Source organism: Morus notabilis, unplaced genomic scaffold (assembly GCF_000414095.1).
Source record: "Morus notabilis unplaced genomic scaffold, ASM41409v2 Scaffold155, whole genome shotgun sequence".
NCBI lineage: Eukaryota > Viridiplantae > Streptophyta > Magnoliopsida > Rosales > Moraceae > Morus > Morus notabilis.
This window is the reverse complement of record NW_010361021.1, coordinates 420,189-447,639: the sequence shown is the minus strand read 5'-3', so window position 1 is coordinate 447,639 and position 27,451 is coordinate 420,189. Positions and strand designations below refer to the sequence as shown.

Here is a 27,451-nt window from a genome sequence, read left to right as displayed (position 1 = left end):
GAAGCAAGGGTACTTCCGGGAATTTAGGCGTGCGCCTATCCCTTCGTTTAATAGTGAGGGAGGACCCCAAGAAGCAGAGTTCTAGTTAGACTCCATAGTCAAGCATTTGAGTACTATGGGAGTTCCAGATGAATACTGGGTGGAATTTGCAGTATACAAGATGGAGGGTTTAGCAAATACCTGGTGGAAACAGGTTAAGAGAAGAATAGATGTTGCAGGACTGACCTGGGAGCAGTTTGAGACACTATTCAATTAGCAGTACTTCCCTCAGAGTTATAGGGAGGAAAAAGCGCTGGAATTCATGTCTTTGCTGCAAGGTGACATGTCTGTAAGAGAGTATGAGGCCAAGTTTAATGACCTGTCCCGGTTCGCGCCATCTTTGGTGGAATCTGAACACCTTAGATGTCTTAAGTTTGAGAAGGGCCTCAAGAACTCGGTGAGGAGACCATTGGTGGCTTTGAGAATCCAGAATTTCTGAGATTTGGTGGCTGCTGCTACTAGGGTGGAGCAAGATAACATAGCTTATCACCAGAGTAAAAAACAAGCGGGAAGAGTTTCAATTTCTGGGGGACCATCTGTTTCCGGCGGGCCACAGCGGAGTGGTATAAGGAACCGCAACCAGGGACAGCCTGGTGGGGGAGTGGTTAGCAGTGACAGTAGTTCGTCAGGAAGTGACAGAAGTGCTCCATACATGCCCAGGTGTCACCATTGTGGGCAGGTGGGTCATATTAGGAGGAATTGTCCTAATCGATCACCGGCTCAACAAGCCCAAAGTGACGCTTCCTATAGTCAAAAAGGGCCACCACAGTATATGCCACCATATCAGCCACAACAAATGTCATACCCTCCTGTGCCGACTTATCAACCACCTCCGTTTACACAATTTCGACCCCAAGCATCGAGACCGGTACAACCACCTCCACCACAACAGTATAGGTCTCCGACCCAACGGCCTAATGTTGGTGACAGAGGGAAAGGGAAAGCACAGAGACAAGCTTATGCCCTGGCAGGAGGCAGTTCTGGAAGTCAGACCAGCAACGTGGTGGTTGAGGGTATGATTCTAATCTCTCATTCTTTTGTTCACGTATTGTTTGATACAGGTGCCACACACTCGTTTATATCAAGTTCTTTTGTACGGACCTTGAAACTAAAATCTGAGAATTTAGAAGTCCCGATGACTTTGAACTCCCCACTGGGATGTGTGGAGGTAATGAGTGTGTGTAAATCATGTGAAATCACGATTGGCGGTGAACGGTTGAGAGCAGATTTGATTATCCTTCTGATGAGCCTGTTTGACGTGGTACTCAGAATGGATTGGCTGTCAAGGCACGGTGCGATTGTTGATTGCTACCGTAAAAAAGTAACTTTGGTGACGAATTCCGGAACAGTGATTTCTTATCAGGCGGATATGAACCCAGTCCTGGGGGAACAACTGTTGAAGTACAGCGTTAGGGGACGGAGGAACTTGGCATGTTTTTCTTCTCTTCTTACTCTAGAAGGTGAACCTGAGAAAACTGGAGATAGTGCGGGAATCCCTATAGTGGATGAGTTTATAGATGTATTTCCTGATGTGCTACCTGGTTTACCGTCAGATCGGGAGATTGAATTCTGTATTGATTTGGTTCCGGGAACGGCATCTATTTCCATTCCTCCATACCGGATGGCTCTGGCGGAGATGAAAGAATTAAGAACACAGCTTGAGAAGTTGGCAGAAAAGGGATATATCCGGAATAATACTTCCCCTTGGGGTGCACTGGTGCTATTTGTGAAGAAGCACGACGAATCTCTTCGGTTATGTATTGACTATCGTCAATTGAAGAGGGTGACTGTGAAGAACAAATACCCACTACCGAGGATCGATGAGTTATTCAATCAGTTGGGTGGATCACAGTTTTGCTCCAAGATTGACTTGAGATCTGGGTACCATCAGTTGAAAATCAAGGAGGAAGACATTCTGAAGACTGCTTTCAGAACTCGATATGGACATTTCGAGTTCCTGGTAATGCCGTTTGAGTTGACTAATGCTCCGGCTGCATTCATGGACTTGATGAACCGTGTTTTTCGGCCGTATTTGGATCAGTTCGTAATTGTCTTCATTGACGACATACTGGTTTACTCGAAGACTTGGGAAGAACATTAGCAGCACTTGAGAATTGTTCTTCAGACTCTTCAAGAACACCAGTTGTATGCTAAGAAAGAGAAGTGTGACTTCTGGCTGACAGAAGTGAAGTTCCTTGGGCATGTGATTTCTGGACAGGGAATTTCTATAGATCCTTCCAAGATCGAGACTATGCTACAGTGGGAAAGGCCGAAGAATGTAGCAGAGATTCGCAGTTTCCTCAGACTTGCAGGGTACTATCGGCGTTTCGTGAAAGACTTCTTGAGTATTGCTGCACCGCTGACTCAGTTGACCAAGAAAGAAGTCAAATTCCAGTGGGACGCTGAATGTGAAAATGCTTTTCAGAAATTGAAGGTCAGACTGACAAGTGCACCAGTCTTGACTATTCCTGATAGTGAGGAACCATATAAGGTGTATTCTGACACCTCGGGGAGTGGGCTTAGCTGTGTCTTAATGCAAGAGGGATGCGTGGTAGCGTACGTATCTCGCCAATTAAGACCACACGAACAGAATTACCCCACTCATGATTTGGAGCTGGCAGCGGTAATATTTGCTCTGAAGATATGGAGATGTTATCTCTATGGAGCAAAATTTCAGGTCTTCTCTGACCATAAAAGTCTGAAGTACTTGTTTACTCAAAAAGACTTAGATCTCAGGCAAAGGAGATGGGTGGAGTATATGGAAGATTATGACTTCACTCTGTAATATCATCCTGGAAAAGCTAATGTGGTGGCTGATGCCCTTAGTAGGAAGACGACGGGGACTCTGGCGTCATTAGCTTTGGAAGATTGGAAAAGGACTGAAGTGGTGAGTGAATATGATCTTCAGTTCTACAAAAATCATAACCAGGCTATGGTGTATAATCTGATCTCTACACCGAATATTGTGCAACAGGTTAAGCAGAATTAATGGCAGGATCCACACCTCCAAGAAATTTAGATTTGGATCCAGAATGGAGAGCAATTCGAGGATTGGAGAATCCGAGAGGATGGAGCCTTGTATTTCCGTAACTGCCTTGCTGTTCCTAAGGCAGGTGAGGTAAAGAAGACAATTCTGTAAGATGCACACAAATCGAGGTATGCTATACATCCGGGAAGTACAAAGATGTACCAGGACCTGAAAAGACAATACTGGTGGAGAGACATGAAAAGAGACGTTCGTGAGTATGTCTCCGAATGTGTGACTTGCCTCCGAATTAAAGCTGAGCATCAAAAGCCAGCGGGAGAGTTGCAACCTCTTCCTGTCCCTGGATGGAAATAGGAGCATATCACTATGGATGTTCTGATGGGGCTACCGAGAACCGAGCTGAAGCACGATGCCATCTGGGTGGTAGTGGATAGGTTGATGAAGTCTGCGCACTTCATACTGTTTCGTACGACGTATTCTCAGAAGATTCTGTCAGAACTGTACCTGGAGCACATCGTGAGGCTACACGGAGTGCCGTTGTCTATCACGTCAGATCGTGACACGTATTTTAATGCAAGGTATTAGAGGAGTTTCTAGGAAGCCATGGGAACAAACTTAAATTTCAGCACAGCATTCCATCCTCAGACTGATGGGCAATCTGAAAGGGTAATTCAGATTCTGGGGGATATGCTTGGTGCTTGTATTCTGGAATTTGGTGGGAACTGGAAGAAATACCTGCACCTAGCCGAGGTTACTTATAACAACAGCTATCAGGCCAGTATTGGAATGGCACCGTTTGAAGCTCTATATGGTTGTCCTTGTAGGTCACCTGTGTGTTGGTTGGAACCAGAGGATCGACTGAACACTACACTGGAAGTCATTCAAGAAAATAATGAAAAGATAGCTGTGATTCAGGAATGACTGTTGGCAGCTCAAAGTCGTCAGAAAAGCTATGCTGACAGAAGGCGTAGGCCTTTGAAATTCCAAGAGGGCGACTTTGTCTTGCTAAGGGTTTCCCCACGCAAGGGAGTTGTTCGGTTTAGTGTGAAAGGGAAACTTGCACCAAGGTATGTGGGACCATTCCCGATCGTGCAACGAGTCGGAGTGGTGGCTTATCGGTTGGCTTTACAGCTTGAATTGAAATATCTCGATTTGGGACTGAGATTTGCAGGTTTTGGACTGGTTTTCGCGAGCTTCTCTCGCGCAGCTGATTCCACCGGTCGACCTGTGCGGTCGACCGGATTGAATCGGCCTGACCGGTCGACCGGAGTGCACACCACCAGTCGACCGGTGGTAATGCACTGCTTTGTCACCGGTCGACCGGTTAACATGAGGTTTGACCCTGTTTGGCCTGAAATTGTTGTTTTTACCCCTGTTTGCGGAGAGAACCCAAATTAGCTTCATTGGGGACTTGAGATGAATGGATTAGCATCTTTAATCCTTGTTTTGAGATTGAAAACCCTTGGAATGATAATTTGAAACATGAAAATGGATTAGGGCACACTAATAGAAAATCTTGGTTGGAAATTGAGATTGGATTGCTTTAGGAATGAGAATTAATCCTAAAGTGTTGTCTTGCATCAGTGATCGCTGAGGATTCAGACTGAAGGGGCTTGAGGAAGAGGAAGCCGGGAAAGGCAACGCCAGTCCCAAGTTTGATAGTGCGAGGTAGGATTTCTATCCCTTTTCTTTGTGAGCCTGTTTTCAAAAAGGATTTTGGCCTTGAAAATGTTTTAAAGAAAGGGATTGGTTTGTGAAAGAAAAACGCTTTGAAAACCATGGCTTGTTTAGTCATGGAACCTCATGGCTTGTCCAGTCATAGGGCCCGCGGCTTGAGTAGTTCGTGGGGTCATATTAACGATTTTAAAATGTTAATGAATGATTTCTTAAACAAAGAGATCTTGTGAACTAGTAATATAGTCTATTGCTGTAAGCCTAGATAGGATGCAGAGAGTGCATCCTCAGGGGCAGAACCCGAAGCTCAGTCCGGGTAGGCGAGGCACTTGGTTAGGTAAGTAATTTGTACTAATTACTTGCTGAAGTCTGTAATATGGAGATTTTACATTTATTTCCTTTGAGAAAAAAGATGTGAGGCTCTGGCTATCTGTTGGAACTGAATGTCTATTTATTTACGTACCCATTTATTTATTTACTTGCACTTTATCTATTTATTTATTTTACGTCTTTGTAAATAACATCCTACTGGGCCTTTCGCTCACGTTTTATGTTTTAAATGTATTAAACCCCTCCCAGGAGATTCTAGGAGCGGTGCACAGTAGCTGAATAATTGCTACGCAACAGCTGAGTTGTGCTGCTGTTGGAATCAAGTGAGGATCGTGGACATCCTCTTGGACAAATGTAAGGAATTTGAGAAATTCTGTAAACTTATGTAATACTTGGATTTACTAGACTGTGGTTGATGTCTGTTGTAATGATTATTTACATGAGCATGTATGTACGATATTGTATGTCCTGTAGGGTGGAGCCATGTGTGTCAGAGGCTCCGAAATTCTGTAATTTATTTATATTTTAATGCAGTTGAGTGGGGCTTGTCTGGGAATCTGCTTTATTAACCCCTAATCGAGCTCCACGTCACCCACCCCGTTTGGGGGGCGTGACATTGTACTTGTGGCAAGTGCACTTGTGGTGGTGTCAAAGAGCTTAACTCTTTTTTATCAAAATGAATATGTGATGGCTTTTCTCATGGGTTTGAATGAGTTGTTTGCTCAGGTTATGGGTCAATTGCTGTTACTAGATCCCTTGGCACCCATTAATAAGGTGTTTTCCTTGATTTCCCAAGAGGAATGCAGCGAACTATTGGTTTTCATGCTGGTACCAACACTGATTCATCTAACAGTGCTGTTGCTTTTGCTGTTAAAACTGATTATGTAAAGAAATCTAATAGTAGAGGTGAAACCAGTGGGGGAAATAAGTTTCAGAAAAAGGATAAGCCCTTTTGTACTCATTGTAACTTTCATGGTCACACCATTGATAAATGTTATAAGTTACATGGGTATCCACCTAGATTTAATCAAAAACAAAAGAATTATTCTAGTAACAATCAAGTTGCTACTATTAATCAAGTATCTAGTAAGCCTACAGATGCAGAGAATGCAAATACAGGGAATTTCTTTCAAAACCTCAGTCCAATGTAGTATCAGTAGCTAATGGTGATGTTCTCCACTCATTTGTCTTCTTTAAACAAGGCAAATGATTCTCATGATGTCTCAACTTTTTATTCTACATGTATATGTTTCTCAATCTCTATGAACAATGTTTTTTTCTCAGCTAAGACATGGATTATTGATTCTAGAGCTTCTAGACATATTTGTTATGTTGCTAGTGTTTTCCTATTTTTGAGACCTTTGAGCAATTCTAAGGTCACACTCCCAGATAACATTACAATTCCTGTTGAGTTTTATGGTGATATCAAGCTGAACCAATTTCTGCTTTTGAATAATGTTCTTTATGTTCCTCAGTTTAAGTTTGATCTGATTTTAGTTAGTGTTCTTACCACCGATGCTTAGCTCATGATTGAATTTCTTCCTGACCAATTCATCATTCAGGAGGTCCGCTCCATGAAGATGATTGGCAAGGGTGACAAGAAATGGGATCTCTACATTCTCAATTCTGATTCTCTGGATAAGGAATTTTCTGCCTATGCAAATAAAGTCTTTGTTCAGCGTTGGCACGAGAGACTTGGCCATCATTCTACTTCACGACTTGAAGCATTGAAAGACAAGTTGTAGTGTGAAGTTTCCAAGACTAGTTTCATAGATCCTTGTTACATTTGTCCATTGGCTAAACATAAGAGGCTAATATAAGGGTCCTTATCATGAGAATTCTTATACTGGTCATAGATATTTTTTAACTTTGGTAGATGACTGCACAAGATTTACTTGGGTATATCTGCTTAAACAGAAATCTAATGTAACCGCTGTTATCCCAAAGTTTTTCAACATGATTGTAACTCAATTTAACTGTGCCATTAAAGAGTGTCGGTATGACAATGCAAAAGAGCTTGCTTTACTGATTTTTTTTATGCTAAAGGTGTGGTACATCAATTTTTTTTGCATTGATAGTCCTCAACAAAACTCCGTAGTTGAGAGGAAAATCAGCATTTATTAAATGTTGCTCATGCATTATACTTTTAAACTCGGGTTCCACTTCAGTATTGGACTGAATGTGTTATGATTGCCGCCTTCTTAATCAACAGGACCCCTTCACCGTTGCTTTATCACAAAACTCCTCATGAGGCCCTTTATCAATCCTCTATTGATTACACTTTATTTTAAGTGTTGCATCTACCCTCTCTACTAATCGTGATAAGTTTCATACAAGAGCTCGTGCATGTGTTTTTCTGGGTTATCCTGCTAGCATCAAAGGCTATAAACTTTATGATATCAAAACCAAACAAGTTTTTATCTCCAGAGATGTTATTTTTCATGAAGATATTTTTCCTTTTCATTCCATTATTCCTGAGGATAACTTGATTGATCCTTTCCCCAACCTTGTGTTACCAACACCATCTCTTGATACTTTCTCCAATACCAGCCTAGCTCTCATTCTCCTTCCTCTGATCCAACATCCACCAAAGCTCTTTCTCCTCCTTCTTCCACTATCATACCTTATGGCAAATCTTCAAGGACAATAAAACCACTTTCCTATCTTCAAGATTTTCACTGTAATCTCTTATCTCATCAATGCTCCACTAATTTTAATTCCTCTAGTCCTCTATATCCTTTTTCCAAGTACATTTGCTATGATTCCCTTTCTCCCTTTCATAAATAGTTTGTTCTCACAGTTGCTACTCAAGTTGAGCCTCAATTTTATCATCAAGCCTTGAAGTTTCCTCAATGGTGTGCTGTTATACAAGCTGAGTTAGATGCTATGGAATAAAATCATACTTGGTATGTTGTTCCTTTTCCTAAAGATAAGCATTCTATTGGCTGTAAATGGGTTTATAGAATCAAATATAAATCAAATGGATCCATAGAGCGGCAAAAAGCTTATCTAGTAGCCAAAGGCTACATTTAACAAGGAGTAGATTTCTTGGATACTTTTTCTCCTGTCGCAAAGTTGGTTACTGTCAAGTTGTTATTGGCATCGGTTGCTTCTCAACGTTGGCATTTGACTCAGTTGGATGTGAACAACGCTTTCCTTAATGGAGATCTTTTTGAAGAAGTATATATGGATCTTCCATTAGGGCATAACAGTAAGGGGGAGTCCAGTGGACAGGGGCCAAAATTGGTTTGCAAACTTCATAAGTCCATATATGGACTTAAACAAGCTTCAAGACAATGGTACTCTAAAGTTTTTCCTTAGTCTTGAGATTGCCAGATCATCCAAGGGCATTATTTTGTCTCAACGACAATATACTCTCTAGTTACTTGAAGATAAAGAGTTTCTTGCAGCTAAACCTGTCACTATTCCCATGGATCCTAAAATGCAGCTAAAGGTGGAACTTTGGGCCGGTGGGCAGGCCCATATGCCGGCCCGTCCAAAGTTGAAAATTCAGGCTTGGGCTCGGGCAGCCCGAATTTGATCACCAAGCTGGAGCCCGCCGCCGTGTAGGCGCCGTCAGCTGCCATCCGCCAGAGGTTTTTTTTAATTTTTCTGGCCAAGCCCGAATTGCCCAAATGTCAGAACCGCCCGAGTGCCCGAATTGCCCGAAAAACGGTCAAAATTATGACCGTTGGTGCCCGACCTAAAAATGAACCTGAATTTTACCCGAATGCCCAAGGTGCCTGAAAACCCGTCTAACGGCTAGTTTTTGACCGTTGCCGCCCAAACCTGGCCGAAACCACCTGAACCTAACCCGCCAATTCCTAAAGTAGCCGTTGCACCCCGAATTTTTTGAAAAAAAATTAATTTTTTAACCCAAAAATTTCCCTATAAATACCCCTCATCCCCCACACATTTTTCTCATTCAAACTCTCTCAATCCCTCTCAATTTTTCTCAATCTTTCTCAATCTTTCAAATCTCTATCACAATTTTTCTAAAAACTATCACATTATCCTAAAGCTCTCTCTCTCTCTCTCAAATCACTCTTATTTTTTTATAATAGATCCTTTTAGTTATAGTGATATTCCCGTTGATGCCCAACACAACGTGAAAGAAGGAAAATTTCCCACAAATGAATTTGTTACGCGCGAATCTACTAATCTGATCCCTGGTGGACGTACTGGAGGTCGTGGTCGCAATGGTGGTGGGTGTGGAGAAGCGTCGAGTGCCAGTGCGACTGTATCTGCAAGTGTTGCAACCTCTAGGGGGGAAATATAAGCGCACCTCGACAGTTTGGGATCACTTTGACATAATTGAGGAGATCGACAATGAAGGTAACACTAAACATATAGCTCAGTGTAAATATTGTTTATCTAAATTACAAGGTGATACTATTCACGGCACCACACACTTGAGAAGACACTCCGAAAAGTGTCTTCAAAAACTTAGCAAATCCGGCGGATCCGAACTCCGCCAACACAATTATCTTTTTATCGCGCAACCGGTGGTCTAACCACTTGGAAATACGATCCACAAGTAGATCGTATGGAAGTTGCACGAATGATAGCTGCTTTAGATCAACCACTTAGTTTTATAGAGCATCCTAATTGGCAACGATATATTAAGGTTGTACATAATCTTATTGCACAGTTCACTTCAAAAACTACTTTTAGGAAAGATTTATTAAAATTATTTAAAAAAGAAAAAGAAGCATTAATAAACCTTTTACACTCGACTAACAGGTGCGTTGCGTTAACGGCAGATATTTGGTCTGCCATTGCCAATAAAGATTATTTAGCTGTAACCGGACATTACTTTAAAGGATTTGATTTAGATAAGAGAATATTAAGTTTTAAATGTGTTCTAGGATCACATAGCAGATTTAATATATAATACCATTTTAAATGTAATTGATGAATTTAGATTAAGAGATAAAGTAATGGCTATAACATTAGATAATGCTAGTGCCAATACAAAAGCAATTGAGTTCTTTGAAAATGATTTAAGTTTATTCGGTGACGGTACTATTTTCTACCAACTTTGTGCATGTCACGTAATTAATTTAATTGTTAAATCCGGTTAAAAGAAATGGGTAATCATATTAAAAGAATTAGAGATAGTCTTGCATGGATTCAATGTAGTAACCAAAGACAAGAAGATTGGTTTAGGTTCTTACAAGCATTAAATATACCTCCTAGAGCATTAGCGTTAGATATGCCTATAAGATGGAACTCAACTTACATAATGCTTCAACAATGCATACCCAATAAGGATGCTATAACAAACTATATGTGTACAAAAGTAGGAGTAGGATATTTAGGTAGGTTTTATGAAGTGACTCTAAAACTTAGTGGAACATATTACCCAACATCACCTTTAGCTTTAGGAGAACTTTTACGAATTAGTATTTTATTTAGTGAATATAGGGAGGACCCAATCTTAGCAGTTCCTATCCATTCTATGGAAAAGAAATTTATAAAATATTGGTCTAAGTTGCCTTTGTTGTATGGTTTAAGTATTATTTTTTATCCAAGATTAAAATTAGAAGGTTTAGAAAGTGGTTTAGAAAACTTAAGTGAATTTTTAGGCATCAAATGTTCGGACCAATATCCAATAATAAAGGAAAAAATATATTCGATCTATAATAAATATGAGATTAGGTTTAGAGTACCTCATAGAGTACAGGAACCACAACAACAAGACGAAAACCCGCATTCATTCTTGAATGTTTTCGGGTTGAAGAAGAAGAAGAAGCCAACTCAAACAGAAGTTGGGAGTGAATCTTCGTCAACAAGTGACAGTGGCATCGGCGGCGGCAGCTTCAACGAGCTTATGGCGTACCTCAGTGAAGGCTTAGTAGTCGACGATACGGCATAATCGTTTGACTTAGTTCAATGGTGGAGGGCACGGGCATTAACTTGGCCAATCCTAACTCGATTGGCAATGGATATATTTTCAATCCTAGTTTCCACTATTTCATCTGAACAAGCCTTCAGTACGATAGGAAGAATACTTGAGAAACGCCAGAATGCATTACAAAAGGATATTATTGAAGCCTTGGTTTGCATTAAGGATTGGGATCAAGCCGATCAACGTCTACAGGATACAATTTCGCCGACAAGCCAAGAATGGATCGATGAAGTTAATTGATTAACATTTAATTTTGAAGACGATTCTTCAGCTTCAAATTAAATTGTAAATTTATAATTTGTAAATATGTATTTACTTTTGACATTGTATTTGTAATTGTATAACTTTGTAAGTTTGTAAAATTTGTAATTCGTCACAAAATGATTGCACTCTTTTTTCCTTGCCAAGTTTTTATTCCAATTGGGTTTTTCTTGGTAAGGTTTTTAACGAGACAATCATGAATTACGAATGTAATATACATCATTAATATACCTGATTAATTTATTCAATTGTGTTAATAATGTCCGTTGAATGTTGATTTTGATTTTTATATAATTTTAACACAAACTAACTTAATAATTATAAAAATTAAAAAATATTAAAAAAAATTTCGGGCTATTCGGGCGGCCCGGCCGGGTTCGGGCAGCCAAATATTAGCCCGCGGCCCGTTCAAGGGCCTTTTTGGGCTCAAGCAGGCGGCCCAAATTTTTCGGGCGGGTCGGGCTCGGGCTCGGGCAAAAACTCGGTATTTTTGGCTAGTCGCAGGCGGCCCGTCCAAAGTTTCAGCACTAATTGCAGCTCACATCTAGTGCTGGAGACCTTCTTGAAGATGCTTCTCAACATCAAAGACTCATTGGTAGATTACTTTATGTTACTCTTTTAAGGCCTGACATCGCCTTCGCTATTCATAATCTTAGTTAATTTTTGTCTCATCCTCGAGTTCCTCATCTTCAAGCTACTCATCACTTATTACGGTACCTCAAATCCAAGCCTGGTCAATGACTGTTTTTCTCTTCTTCTTCCCTTTAGTTGAAGGCTTAGTCTGATGCTGATTAGGTTGCCTGCTTGGATTCACGCAAATCCATTACTGGTTTTTGTGTGTTCTTAGGTGACTCCTTAATTTCCTGGAAATCCAAGAAACAAACAACTGTTTCTAGATCTTCTGTTGAAGCTGAGTATCGGGCCTTAGCTGCTACTGTCAGTGAACTTGTCTGGTTGAAGCAGTTGATGGCAGATCTTCTGTTCCAGCTGTTCTTTTTTGCAATAATCAAGCAGCCATTCATATTGCCTCCAATCATGTTTTTCATGAGCGCACCAAGCATATTGAAATTGATTGTCATTTTATTCGAGACAAACTCACTGATGGAGTCATCAAGCTCTTGCCAGTTCGCTCCCAACACCAGCTTGCTGACATTTTTACTAAGTCACTGTCACCGTCCTTACTATTTCCTCTCTTATCCAAGATGGCTATAAAGGATATTTATAGTCCAACTTGAGGGAGAGTATTAAATCAAGTTGGTTATTTCAGTATTTTAGCTTGTCTTACAAGTTTTGCTGACGTGTATACTTAGTTAAAGAAGTAGTTACATTATTTTTCCTTTGTAACCGTGTATATAAATACACAACCAATATTCAGATTGATGAATAATAGAAAATATTCATTTTCTCTCCAATTCTTCTAGTTCTCCCTGTTCTTCTTCGTGATAGTTTAAGGTCTCAGCATGAGATAAATAACATTAGAAAATTCATATATTAGGGCATTAATCCGTTTTAACGCTTCACGCAACAAGGACATTAATTATTAATACACCATCAATATTTATAGATATATATATTAGGGAACCATAAACATATGTATATATATGTATCTATGCATATATAACATATAAATTCTTTTTTTAATAAGAAAACATATAATTAAATTCTATTTTTTTTAGTGAAAATTAGTATTATTGTTGTTATTATTATTATTATTTTGCTAATTAGTTGAGAGAAGTACAACCATAACTCTATTCTAAGTGACTAATAAGTCTATTATCTGTACTTTTGTTCTTGATAAGGCAATTGGCCATTCTGTGGTGAATGGCTCAAATATCTATACATCTTTCATTTCGTAAACGACAAACACGAAACATTGAAAAGAAGGGAAAAGAAAAGTATTTTGATAGATCCAGGTTTAGCTCAGATCTTCTCATATATAGACTCATAATTCTAATAAACTACGTTATCGCTACGTATACAAACTTTCGTTAATTAGTGGAGAGAAAAGAGCTTGTTTTGACCTTATCTATAGTTTATCATATAGCTTGGACAAAAATCACTTCCACCTTAGATTAGCACAAATAATTACGTGATGATCAAGCAAACCGACAAGCGATTTGAAATTGACATTGAGAAAACGACAAAGGTTTGTGATGAATAGAAATAATGTTTGCTATTACACAACATAATAAGGTTTAGGCAATTGTGAAGTGCTCCTATTATAATATATGGCCTATGAGAACTTATATTGTCTCGAAATTCAGTGACAAGTAACTGATTTCTTGCAACTACTCCCTTTTTAAGTGTGTCACATTACACATGAACAATAACAAATTGATTAATTACTATCTCAATTTGGGACTCTCACAATTGGTAAATAATATTCATGAGTCTTATTGTCAACTGAAATTTAACCACGAATTTGTGCATTCTATGTACATGTATGATTGATTATATGAAATATCATGTATGTGATATGATGAATGTAATTTCATGTTTTTTTTTTTTTTTTTTTTTTATATATATGGTGTGAGGTTATGACTCCCATTTTACTACGGTTTCTTTTATTAATTAAAGCACAACAATTTCCCACCAATTGGATGTATTTTATTCAATGTATGTAATTTCCACTGGGTTGAATTAATCAAATTAGTTTAGTTTGGTCTAATGAGAGAAAAAGAGAGAGAGATTAAAAAAATCATGTTCAAAATGCTTAAAGAGGCCATTGACATTTACTTAGGCCCCGTTCATTTCGCTGATTCGAGTTTAGAATTTGAGTTTTATTACAGTAAAAAGCTCTTACAAATAATCACATCTAATTTTTTTGCTACAGTAAAAAGCTCTCATATAAAATCACGTCTCAACTCAAATCAGTGAACTAAACGGGCCCTTGATTAGCTTGTAAACAGTTAGCAGCCATCTCTCATATTTTAGTTAATTATTCCAATATCAGTATATAAATTAATGAACACTTGAGTTTAGAAAATCTAAGAGCTAGGCCAACTGGTTATTAAACTAAAAGTAGGTATTCTTTTACAGCTCGAATCACATGGGAGGCCCATTTTGCGGTTAATTATAAATTGAATGTACGCGGACACTGTGAATAAAAAATCACATAAAAAAAAAAGATAAGGACGAAATTATCTATACATGTGCCAATTGGTGGAGAGAAAAGAATTTGTTTTGACCTTATTTATAGTAATGCACTCATTCAAAGAACCGCCAATTAAAAAAAACTTGGAACTTTATCAAGATTTTTAATAACTAATAGACTAAATCCAAGTGGATCATATTATGTGTACCTAGGTCAATGAATAACGATTCAACTATTTGAAGAACAATTTATTTTATCCACTTCAATAAGTTAAACACAATTTTTTTTTCTTTTTTGAGATAACAATAAGTTAACACATTGACCCTTAACTATATAATACAAGGTACTTAAAAAATCAATTAGCTGAACTATATATACAGATTGTTGTTAAATATTGTATTTATCATCGCATGCCCGCAAGTTATCTTCTTATAGCAACCTTTGAAAGTAAAGCGTACATTTTTTTCCCTAAACTAATTCGATATTAAATCATGTACTATATTTAATATTCATGTAAGTCAATGCCCTTTCAAATCCTCGAACACTGCCAACATATGATGTCCCCCAAATATATATATATATATATATATATATTTCTTAATAGTGAATACACATTTCTTTAAGAAGATGTTAAGATGTGCTAGCTTAGGACAATAATCTATACGTAACTGCATGGTAATTAAATAAATGACAAATGTAATTGCGTATACGTTTATGCTCTTTGGTTATTGTTATATTTCTATTTTTATTTGTATACCAGGTACGGACGTACCAAATTACCATTGGATAAAAAGCGGCAATGGCCCTTAGAATTCACTATTCACTAGCATGGATTCTAGGGAATTAAAAATTAGAGTGACTAAAGCTATCTTGATGTGAACTGAAATCTAACTTCTACAAGGACTAATACAAATATTAGTCTAAGTGCATACTAATCATCACAAGAAGACAATTAGGTATATATCAATCAAAATTAGGTTTAGTTGTACCTAAGCCATTATATTTTTTGCTTTCTCATGACATTAATTTGCAGACCCTAAGAGAAGCAGCTTTCAGGGGAAAAAACTAAACATTTATTTACAGTGCATATATGTTTCAATCGTACAGTTAGGAAACAAACAAAGATTTATTGTCTGTTTAGTTTGCTAATTCGAGTTTTTAATTTGAATTGAAATGTGATTTTATGTGAGAGCTTTTTACTGTAGTAAAAAAATTAAATGTGACTGTTTCTGAGAGTTTTTTACTGTAGCAAAACTCGAATTGGTGAAATGAACGGGTCTATATTCATCATAGGAAATTCAGCAGGATTGAATTAATTTTTCATTCAGTAAGGATATCCATATATATTATAGTACTGGTGGGTCAAAAATTGTAGCAATTCGTGATATGATTTATCACTAATGGCCGGCAAATTAGTTTAGTTCTTTCTTAATTTAGCCCAAAAATATTGTCAAAGTAACCTAGCTTGGTATGGAATTGGAACTGTTTTTGTATATTTAGAGGATTTATTGTTAGCGCCGCAAACTCGTGTCAGTTAGCCCAGAGTCAAGACTCAAAGTACCCAGATATTTGGAATTGGACCTTGGATTTTAGAGGATGGACAACTCTTTTCTTGTACAAATCTTTGGCCCCGTACCATTTAAATTCGCATAACAATTCAATGTTTTTACTATAATCTTTCCTCTCACGAAAAATTAAATTTCAAACTCAAGAATTTCAACTCAAGTTTAAACCTATGAATTCTATTCCCAAATTCAATTATAGATTCAGACCCTTCATCAGTGAAAAAGTCAACTGGTCACCAATTGGTTATAAATTACATCAAACAATGAAAAAAATAAATATTCTAAACTTCAGGGTTTTGCCAGCTTGTTACAACCGAGGCAAGAACTTGCTTTAACAACTGATTGATAGAGTCCGTACATCTCTATCAAGGCAAGAACTTGGTGAGGTTGTTTACTTATTTAGCATGAAACTTGCTGAAATGTCTGCTACACTACCACTTGATACTCGTTAATTCTTGGAAAAACAACATATTTTAGGGTAAAGTAAACAAATGAATTTTAGTCGTGTTTTCTTTTCTCCCACCAACACAGATGTGGCAAATAAGCACATAAAAAGACACAAGGTACAACAAAACGGTACATCACTCCTTCAAATATCTATTCTACCTTCCACGACAAAACACTCAACACAGAGATTGCCAAAATTTTGGGGAAAATAGATACAATGGAAAAGGCCGAATTTAAAGCTCATTCTTAGCACCATGTCTGTAGATCCCGCAACTGCGAATGATCACCACTGCCGGCGATGGAAAATGAGTCTTATCTGTTCCACTCAACGTCTCCCCCATATCTAGGACTTGCATTATTCCCGCGGTTTGTATGTTCTGGTTTTATGGCATTTGCAAAGGCGTGCCAACCTAAAAGGTATGGCAAGATAAACTGCATAAGAGAGACTAAACTATGTCAGAACAAGATGACTAGCACATGGAACATATCAGAAGCCAATTGATTAACAATGAAATCCCAGACATGATCCTGTTAAGAATCAACAATGCACTGATATCTCAATTGATGTGCCTGAAAGAGAAGCAAATCATACGTTGAAAGCTGAATTGAGAACCGCAAACTCTGCTTTGGTGACGGGGATGTAAATATTCTCGTCCAAGTTAATAAGTTTGTTTTGAACACCTTCAAGAAACGTCATAACAATGTCAGTAACAGAAAAGAAGTTGTCAAGCAAGTGAACTCGACTACTTTGCAAGTATAAAGGGGTAATACATAGAGTAGCAAAAGAATATAAATAGAGATAAAAACACACATAAATACAACTTCTTCCTACTCCAACCAAGAGATATCTCTCGATGGATTGAGGAAAACAAAAACAATGGGTAACCTGGAAGGAATAGCTTAGTGAGTATCTAACTAGAAAACAGTCACACTTATATAGCTAGTACACTAAATCCTGCCCATTTATCATCATATGATATTATATTGTTAGGTTCCAGCAAACCGTATTTATACTAGCAATTTCTACAATTCCAGGAGCAACAAAGGAAATGCCAATATAAGTACGTTGCAACAGCACCATATTAATGGAGCAAAGTAATGTGACACTAGCAATGCATCTCAGTCGCGTATCAATACATACTGAAAAACACACAAGATAACCAAAACAAACACCAACAAGCATTAAGGAGGGAGGGAGAGAGGGATTACTGAGGTTAAAGAAGTGGCCAGATCCATCAGGAAGAGGCTCTACCTTCAAAACCTTCCTGACCTGACCTTCCTCGCTGCAAAAAATGATAATATCTACATTTACTTCCTTTTGTTCTAAACTATAAACAGGCAAAAGGGGACAAAAATAATATCTGTATAAACTTGAAAGCCATCTACGATTCTTTATGCCAAAATGTAACTAACAGAAATAAAGAAGACAAAACCTTTTTCCCTTAAAAGGATCATGAAAGAACTCGCAGGATTCCCTAGCCCCGAGGCTAATTAGACTACCAATCTCTGTTACTGATAATGAGAACACCTACATTTAAGGGATTAAATCAGTTTCACATTTTGTAAACGTCAAATCAACAATCATAACACATATTACTTTACAACAAATAACAAGCATCAATTCAAGATATTTCACTTAGGCTATGAATCATCATAAAATGTGTCAATGAACACAATCCAGCTTTTCGACAAGAAGGATTTACAGTATGTATGCATATGAAACAAGAAAATTCGCTAGCCATAAAAAAGAAACAAGAAGATTAGATTATTAAGTAAAAGAAAAACATAACTGAGAAATCAAACTGAAACAAAACCAAAAAGAAATACTAGCAACCACGATTCCAGCACCCATCAATTCAATTGTAAAGGTACCAGAAACTAACCTTTGAGCTTTTAAACAGGAGTCTAAATGAAATGAATGGAGAAGATTCAAAGATAAAAGATTCTATATTGGGAAAACATGTTTTTGTTTTTCCAAGGGGATAAAAAGTTCCGCCTTCTGATTGAAAAGAGAAATTAGATTAACACAAGGGAACATAACTACTCGTTAAGATTAAACATCTTCACATACTAAACTCTCTTTAAAACAACAAGAAAATAGCATTAATATCGCTACCTGCTTTCTACTCCAATCGTAAACACGAACACCGGCAGCCGGAGCAAACTGAAGCAGTACAAAACCTTCCTTGGATAGTTTGAACGCCCCGGACTGTCACCAATACCCAATTCCATTATAGACAAGCAAAATGCCATAAACATTAAACACCGTTTGGCATCAATAAGACAAGGGGGAACTATAATCTATATGTTACTCAGAGATTAAGAGAAAGAAAAATATAGCAATCAGACTTACATCTAGAGCTGTGAACTCTGGGGCTCTAGGCTCTACCGTAAGAGCGGCCTTTCCTTTATATATCGAGTGTCCCACAAAATATTTAGGCGGAAATTGACCAGCTATGCAAACAAACCAAATAAAAGTTCATAACTACATTATCCACGTTATGAACACATAAATTTGAACAAACTCCAGCTTGAATTCAGGGGGAAAAAAAAACAAAAGAACAAACAAAAATATGCTCAGGCTCTTTGCAAAGCTTAGTCACATGGGAAATTCTTAATTATTCGGAAATGGAAAGTGGAAACCACTCTATAATTGCAAATAAACTAAAGAGGCAATCCCTTCTACTTGTCGAGTATTCTTATCGAAATTTTCTCGGCAGCCAAACAGAAGCAAATATTCAACTGAATGAGCGCAGCCGAGTGGAAATTCAAATTCGTCTCTTTTTATCAAAACAAACGCCATCGTACGCTAGAAAAGAAAATAAAGTTGGAATTTTTCTTTATCTCATGTCGAGTATTCTTCTTCGACATTTGTACAGAACCAAGGAAAGCCTCAAAAACATTTTCTCGGCAGCCAAACAGAAACATGCGTGGAAGCGGGAGAGAGGAAGAGATACCTCTAGGGGGAGTTTGCGAAGAGAAGGAAGAGTTGTTGGGAACAGTGGAGGTGGCGAACTTCTGCTGCTTGTCGAAGTACTCGCTCTGACGGCACTTGAGAGAAAGCTTCTTCCTGGCGGAAGACGGCGTCGGAGAGAAGCGAGAGACATTCATGAAGCTGAAACCATTGTTTCTGGTGAAGGAATGGAGAGGGCTAGGGTTAGGGTTTTGGACGGTGAGTGAGGAAGAAGAAGAAGATAGCGAATGTATCATCATCCTTCCTATTCCCCAACTCTGATTTCTCTGACTCACCTCTCTCTTTTTCCTTCCCGGCTACCTCTTTTTTTGTTTTTCGATTTTTTCCTTTTCTTTTTTTATTTAATTAACATAAATCCTTAATTCATTTTGTAATTGGCAGTTTAGTTTTTATTTTTTTAATTTTAACAAAACAAATTTTAAATTTTTAAATGTTCAGTAGAGGGATTCATTCCCTGATTCGAATCATGATTCGTGGTTTGAATCCTCTAATTAAACCGTGATTCCTTATTTTTTTTGCTTTGAAACTTTATCTTTTTTTAGTTTACTCCATTTTACCTTAAAAATTATTATTTTCTTTATTTTTAACTTGAAATTTTATTTTTTTTCGTTTTGGTCTCTTTTACTAAAAACTTATTCGTTTTTTTTTTTTTATTTTGGTTATTTTTTTAATTTTAACAAAACAAATTTTAAATTTTTAAATGTTCAGTAGAGGGATTCATTCCCTGATTCGAATCATGATTCGTGGTTTGAATCCTCTAATTAAACCGTGATTCCTTATTTTTTTTGCTTTGAAACTTTATCTTTTTTTAGTTTACTCCATTTTACCTTAAAAATTATTATTTTCTTTATTTTTAACTTGAAATTTTATTTTTTTTCGTTTTGGTCACTTTTACTAAAAACTTATTCGTTTTTTTTTTTTTATTTTGGTTTCCTTTTGATTTTTTTATTTTTGCTTTAAAATTTTATTTTTTTTAATTTTAGTCTCTTATACTTTAAAATTTATTTATTTATTCATTTTAGTCCTTTTTTATCTTTTTTAGACTTCTTGCTCTAAAATTTTTTTTGTTTATTTTTGTTCTTTTTTTATTTTAAATTCAGATGTTATGTGATTTTATAATAACTTAATAATTAAAACTTAACACACAGATTATCGCTTTGCACATGTGTTGTTCAACTAATAGTTCATAATGTCGTTTTTCTTTTATTTTTACGAGAGAGAGAGAGAAAGAAGAAAAAAAGAAAGAAAGAAAGAAAGAAGGATGGCGGGGGGAGGACTGAACTAGTGAAGATTCACTCGTGTAAGCGGGATCAAGGCTTAAGCTTATCACAAAGCACACGGAAGTTTGGGAACATAGAAACAAAAGAGCGAACAAAAAAACCCAGAAAGCCTCTGACCTGTGTCCTTTACAGCCACACATAAAAAAACTGTCCAAATTCTCGCTTCTTTTTCCTTTTTCTTTTTTTCTCAGGGGAAATCAGCTTTTGAAGTGAATCCGAAGTTGCCGAACAGCTTAACGAATCATCATCAGCTCAACCATCTCTCCCTTTGTTTTGTTTTTCTCGTCGTTTCATTCATGTCATCGTCGTTAGGACCGTCGTTTCGCGTGCTGGCACCGCATTGGAGGCAGAGAAGCGTGCGGTTCTTGGTGTTGAGAAACAGCGGGAGTTTCATTCCACCAGTCGCTTCCTCATCCTTAAACGACGATTCTGCTTCCACTCCCAAACAAACGCAGGCAAAATATCTAATCTCTCTCTCTCTCTCTCTCTCTCTCTCGCCCACTTAACATTTCTTTCTAATTTTGGTTTGCAAATCTTTTTGTTTGTTTTATATACATATCTGAAAGTTGGGTTATGTAATGGCAGTTGGGATATGATCCTTCCGAGGAGTTATTTGGTCTCGAGGTTAATCTAAAGCCAAGGTCTTCAATGCTTTTGATGCTTAATTATGTTACTTTTTCTTCTTCTTCTTTTCTTTACTTGCTACTACATGTCGTGCGTTTTCATTTGCTAATTTTGTGTCTTTAATCTGCACTAGCAAGTGTTGCCTTTTAGTATCACACAGTGAAAATTGTTGTTTAGGAATGCTAATTTTGGGACAGACAAACCAAGATCATGGTTTGGTCCAAATGGCCAGTATATTAGAGAACTGCCTTGCCCAACTTGCCGGGGAAGAGGTTATACTCCTTGTTTAGAGTGTGGTATTGAAAGGTCCAGACCAGACTGTTCAAAATGTAAGGGAAAGGTATACTGTGTACATAAATGGTACTGTCTCATTTCTTTCTTTCTTTTTTAACTTTGGACTTCTTCATTAAGTAATTTGTTGGGGGTTTTTTTTTTCTTCTTTTTCTACGAGATTTTTCCATAGTGCTTGTGAAGGAACAAGAATTTTGTAGATTATAATTTTCTTAAGCAACTTTTTTTTTTTTTCTTTTGGCAATTAGGGTATAATGACTTGTCGTCAGTGCTTGGGAGAATGTGTCATATGGGAAGAGTCAATTGATGAGAGACCATGGGAGAAAGCCCGCTCAATGTAATTTCTTAATAGCCTAGTTCCATCACTTCTTTTGCTGTTATGTTCCTTCTTTGTTTTAATGATAAGTTTGTTGATGATTAAAAGGGGTCTTAAAATGCTAAAATAGGTTGGTTCTTTTTTTTTTTTCCCCCAGTTCTCCTCTCAAAATGGAGGAGGATGATGAAGTTGACAATTTGGACATAAAGCTGGACATGACAAGAAAATCGAAGCGCGTTTACCAATCTCCGCCTCCTGAAGTCGGATTAAAGATCAGTAGATCTCTAAAAGTTAGTCTTCTGCATCACTCTTATGTTTCTTACGAACACATGAAATTAGTTGATATGGATTACAAATGCTACTGATTAAAATCCTAGTCCTTTACTACCGAGAGCAACAAACATAAAGAAAGACAATAAAGCAGCCACAAGAATTGTAATGGTTTACCTTCGCTGAGAGTGTTACACCCATTTTCAACTGCCGCATAATTTCACTATGAGGAAGGAGGAGAGCATACACCCCACACCTCTCAGACTCTGCGTCAAGGCAATAATTAGGCTAGAGGAGAGATGAGAGATGAAAATAGACATATACCTTGTGGTAGCCGGTTCTCTCTACATTGTTTGCGTGTCTTCCTGCTTGTATGTTTGTTTCAGTAAAATGAATAGATAGTGGCCATATCATGAATTTAATCTTCTTTGTCTAGTTTGGATGATTGCAGAGTCTCAATGCCAAAACTGGTATATTCAGTAAAAGAATGAAGATTATCCACCGCGATCCCAAGCTCCATGCACAAAGAGTGGCTGCAATTAAGGTTGGAATCCAAATATCACTTTTGAAGTTATTTATTTATTCTAGTATGACTATTCCCCTGTCCTAGTGTACTAAATTAGTTAGTGATATACAGTAGACAATTATCTTTGGACATGTCTCGCAGCTAGACTTTCTTTTTCTCTTTTGGTAAAATTAAAAAGTATTTCGTGTTTTTGGAATAGATGGCCTCATGATCCTTAACGATGTCAAGCAAAAGTTGCCTGCATACTTAAACTCAAAAGCTCTTTCTTATTATTATTACTGCAGGTTAAAATGCTAGAATGCAGTGCTTAATTGAATTACAACTAGAATATGTCGGTGTGGGAGGTTGGATCTATATCTAGATACCAACTTCCTAAAACATGAATTTGATATACACCATTGGTATGTGGTGGAAAGTTGGGTCAACCGAGGTGTTCAGCTGGGTGGTATAGGGCTCAAAACTTAACCCACCAGACAAATGAACGCCGGTTACTGGGTATTTCTCAAAAACGAAGCGTAATTCTTCTTTTAGTTCACATTTCAAATTAGAACATTGCGCTTAGTCGACCACTACTATTTGGGATCTGTTATTGCTAGAACTGAGACATAATGTTACATGTTATTGTACCGACTTATAACCTGATAGGAAATGGTTGAAACCACTACTAAAAAGGGTATAATCAATATAATTTCCGTGCAATGCAGAAAGCTAAAGGAACCGCTGCAGCAAGAAGGCGTGCTTCTGAAGCTTTAAAAGCTTTCTTTAGCGACCCAGAAAACCGCCGCAAGAGGAGCATTGCAATGAAAGGTCAGTGTCTCATAACAAGTTTCTGCTTAACAGCTTTTAGCTAAATCTATACGCCCGTTATAGGTTTCTTTAGCTAACTGTAACTTTGACCAATCTCAGTCTCACCAAAATCAGTGATCCATTCATATAACACGTGTTCACCGCTGTTATGACATTAAACAACTTGACACAGACGAAACTCGTGTTTTTTGATGCAGGAGTGAAATTCTACTGCAGAAACTGTGGGCGTGAGGGGCATCGAAGACACTACTGTCCTGAACTGAGAGAAAGTTTAATTGGTAGAAAGTTCAGATGTCGGGTGTGTGGAGGAATGGGCCATAACAGGAGAACTTGTCCACAGACAAGATTGAGCGATCACAAAAACACAGGCCGGAAACATAATCAGTGCAGGATATGTCGTCAAAGAGGCCATAATCGCAGGACTTGCCCCAAACTTTTTGGTGAAAAGCTGAGTAGTAGTGATATAAAGAAAGGCTCTCTGACTTCTGGAAGCAAAAAATACAAGTGCCGGTTGTGCCGGGAAATTGGACACAACATTAGAACATGTCCTAGTAGAAATCTACCTTCCTCGCAAAATGATTCTCAATCTGAAGAAGGAAACGGATGAATGTATACACTTGTGCGTTGGCCAAAAATAGAATCCAATGAATAAAATGTTTTTCTTTTCCCCTTTTCCTCTCTTGATCACATTTCATATAATAACCGAGGGGAACAAAAGGTTGGCAAGACTGAGTAACGCCCAAAGCAAGAAGTTTGATGCCAAGAAGCCCTCAAAAGCTTTCTTCTAAATCTTGCAATTCATTCTCTTTTGCATTACTTGTTATTTCTATTGCATATTTTAGTGCCAGAAATGCACATTTTAGCTTCATGAGACCAAATACAAAGGAAGTCCTTGCTTGAACTTGTGGAGTGTGTGACGATTGTGCTCGCAATAAGCTTAGCTCATGATATTTTAGGTCTTGTTTATTTCACTGATTCGAATTTTCAATTATAAGTTTCTACAGTTAAAAGTTCTTAAAAAATGTCACATCTAACTTTTTTTTGTACAGTTAAAAGTTTTCAAAAAATATCATATTTTAACTCGAATTCGTGAAGCGAACGAGATTGAGAAACTTCGTCATGTTAGGAGAAGCACGGTCGTGTTTTTATTTTTATTTATTTTTTATTTTTTATTTTTTGATAATTAAGAAGCACGGTCGTTGTCAACCACTTGAGGCACCGACAACGACTACAGGCACCCCACACAGCGGCTACCATGAGTAGCCTCTATTTTGTTCGCTTAGTCTAGGAGATTGCTTAAAATATTTTGGAAAGTCTAATATGGGTAATATTGGAGCTTCAAATTTGTTCACACAAAATGAATTAATCAAAATTCGACAAAATTTTACACAAGTCTGAATCACAAAGGAATTGGACGTACATATGAAAATATATAAAAAATTTGTGGCATTAACCCGTTTGGTTCATAGAGTAAAATCATGATATTAGAATCATTTTTTATTTACGTGTGTTTTTTGTGAGGAAAAATACTGTAGCGAACCATAAACCATTATTCAAATCAGAGAACGAATCTTCTAACCAAACGGGCTTCTCTAATTTTTTTGTCTTCAAGATTTGTCCTTGGGCTCTTTTCGATTTTTTTCAAAGGGGCTCTTTTTGAATTTAATAACAGTAATTATAGTAAATAGAGTATTTTTTGAAACATTTTTAAGTACTAGTAATAGGGGCACGTGCTGATTGATAACCAATATTATGAGATCAATATGGCACATATCAAGCTTTAAAAAATGGTAGAAAAAAAAAAGTTGAGAGTAATACGGGTGTTAGATGCAACTTTTTACAAATGATTTTATTACAGTTTTGAAAATAAAAAATAAAACGTCAAAACTCATTAAATAAGTTTTTTACATCTTAATTACTGATACTAAACTAATTTTAAAATAGAACTACATAAAGAATATAATATTTACGCACTCTTACAAGGAAATAATAGTGGATTTTTTTAGTGCATCTATTGACAGTCTCATTATTTTTTTCAAACACTTCTTTTTAATACAATTTTTTATTACTGAATTACTTATTAATTAAATTACTTTTAGAGACGAAAATATTTAAAAAAAAATATTACTCCAAATGCAACCCTTTTAAAAAAATTCATTCATTTATAAAAATTATTACACCCTACTTTTTTCAAAGAAATAGGGATGAATTCCAACATTAAAGAGTCTACTTTTTTCAAAAGAATAGGGATGAATTCCAACGTTAAAGAGTCTCTCTACAAAAAGTACATAGTATATTTGTGATTCATAAAAAAAAAAGATTCATAAAAGTACATAGTTTATTTAAAAAATATAAATATTGTAATGATTAATAAACAAATAAACATATCAATTAATAATAATCAAAAGCTAACATTTAGTATTAGTATACTTATTTGGCATCGTATGTGAGATGTTCTTAACTATATGTTAAAAAATAACAATTTGTTTAAACGGTGCACGTTTTAGCATTATCATACTAACACATTGATATATCATCATATTTGAGGCTTAATAATTAATGAATGTTATTAAATTGGCAGTCGACATGGTTTGAAAAATGATAATTTTTATCTTTCATGTATGAATCTTATGTTCAAAATACATTTTGCCAAAACTGAAGATTCTGAATCTATTATGTAAGAAAAGAACAACTTGAAGTGTAACATAACAATTAATGATGATAGAAAAAACAATAGAAATAAATGAACAAAATTAGAAAATGGACAAAATAACGCAAAATACAATGCATAAAAGAACATAGGAAAAATATGTATAATAACATTGTTGTAGGTTAAAATCCAAATTCTTCATTCATATATTTTTCAAAATAAAAAAAGTAGAAATATAAAGCGTGAATCAATTAAGCACTTTCACTTTACGTATTTTTTTTCTATTTTTCTCTCATATATATAAATGAATTTTCAACGATTACATTTTTATTAGATGTTACTATTAAATATACAAATTTAATAATATAACGTGATAAAAATTTAATCTCATTAATTTATATATATTTTATAAGGTAGATAATAAAAAAAATAGCAGAATTGTTTTTTATATAACGGTTTAGCACATGTGTATTTTTACGATTATGAATAAAACAGTAAACAAGAAAGAAAGAAAACGGATCAAGACACTATTCAATAAGATTCAAACACATACAACAAAAAAAATAAAAATAAAAGGAAAGAAAAAAACATTATATATATACGTGTCCCAAGAATAAGGAGACATATGGACTTATCGAACTATAAGGAAAGATATGGACTAATGAGCAAACAAATGACAGAAGGAAGGACCGGACAAAAAACACCGTTTATTTAAAGAAAAGGAAGAAGAAAAGAAAAGAAAAAAAGAAAAAGAAGTTGCTAGCTTATCCGTCCTTTTTATTGATAAATATTTGGTGTAAATAATTTATATTATATAAATACTTTATTACTTCATGTAAATAAAATATCTATATTTATTAGTAAATATGTTTATTTACTTTAAGGGAAATTATATATACACCTCTAAAAGTTATAAACACACTCTAAATTAGTAAATAATTAAAAAGGACGATTGAAAAAAAAAAAACAAATAAGCAAATTATTTTTTCGTTTCCTCTTTGTACACACCCCACAACAAATTTCTGAAAATGATTTTATTTTCTGTATAAAAATGAAAATGAAAACGTTTTCATTTTCATTTTGAAATTATTTCTGAAAATGCGTTTAGTAGTTTTATTCAAAGATTGATTTCAATTTAAAAAAAAACTGAAACTGCGTTTGGTGGTTTAATTTTTGAAAACATGTAATAATATTTAAAACCCCCCCCCCCCCCCCCCCTCCCCCCCCCCCCGCCGTAAGCCCAATGCTCTCCGGTGCTCGGCGTTGTCGTTCTCCGAGCGGCACTACGCTGGCTCGCTGAAGTCAGACGACGTTGTCGAGCTCCCGCTTTTTTCCCTCCCTCTCGTCCTCTTCCCCGGAGCGATCCTTCCATTGCAGATCTTCGAGTTCCGATACCGCTACCAGAT

General features: G+C 36.5%; 2 protein-coding genes across 2 annotated transcripts; one reads left to right on the top strand and one right to left on the bottom strand.

Annotated features, from left to right (window-relative positions):
- Positions 1-16,312: 16,312 nt before the first annotated feature.
- Positions 16,313-19,593, bottom strand: LOC112091579 (single-stranded DNA-binding protein WHY1, chloroplastic-like). Its single transcript, XM_024165601.1, has 7 exons — positions 19,265-19,593; positions 18,661-18,761; positions 18,424-18,516; positions 17,741-17,835; positions 17,517-17,590; positions 16,900-16,988; positions 16,313-16,739 (listed from the first exon to the last, which is right to left on the bottom strand). Exons 1-7 carry the CDS (start codon positions 19,518-19,520, stop codon positions 16,620-16,622), a joined length of 828 nt encoding a protein of 275 aa, XP_024021369.1. The 5' UTR covers positions 19,521-19,593; the 3' UTR covers positions 16,313-16,619.
- Positions 19,594-20,857: 1,264 nt separating this feature from the next.
- LOC21403961 lies at positions 20,858-24,192 on the top strand. Its single transcript, XM_024165586.1, has 8 exons — positions 20,858-21,016; positions 21,147-21,202; positions 21,363-21,525; positions 21,725-21,813; positions 21,950-22,082; positions 22,514-22,606; positions 23,293-23,395; positions 23,593-24,192. The coding sequence occupies exons 1-8, from the start codon at positions 20,858-20,860 to the stop codon at positions 24,000-24,002; spliced, it is 1,206 nt and encodes a 401-aa protein (XP_024021354.1). The 3' UTR covers positions 24,003-24,192.
- Positions 24,193-27,451: the final 3,259 nt, after the last annotated feature.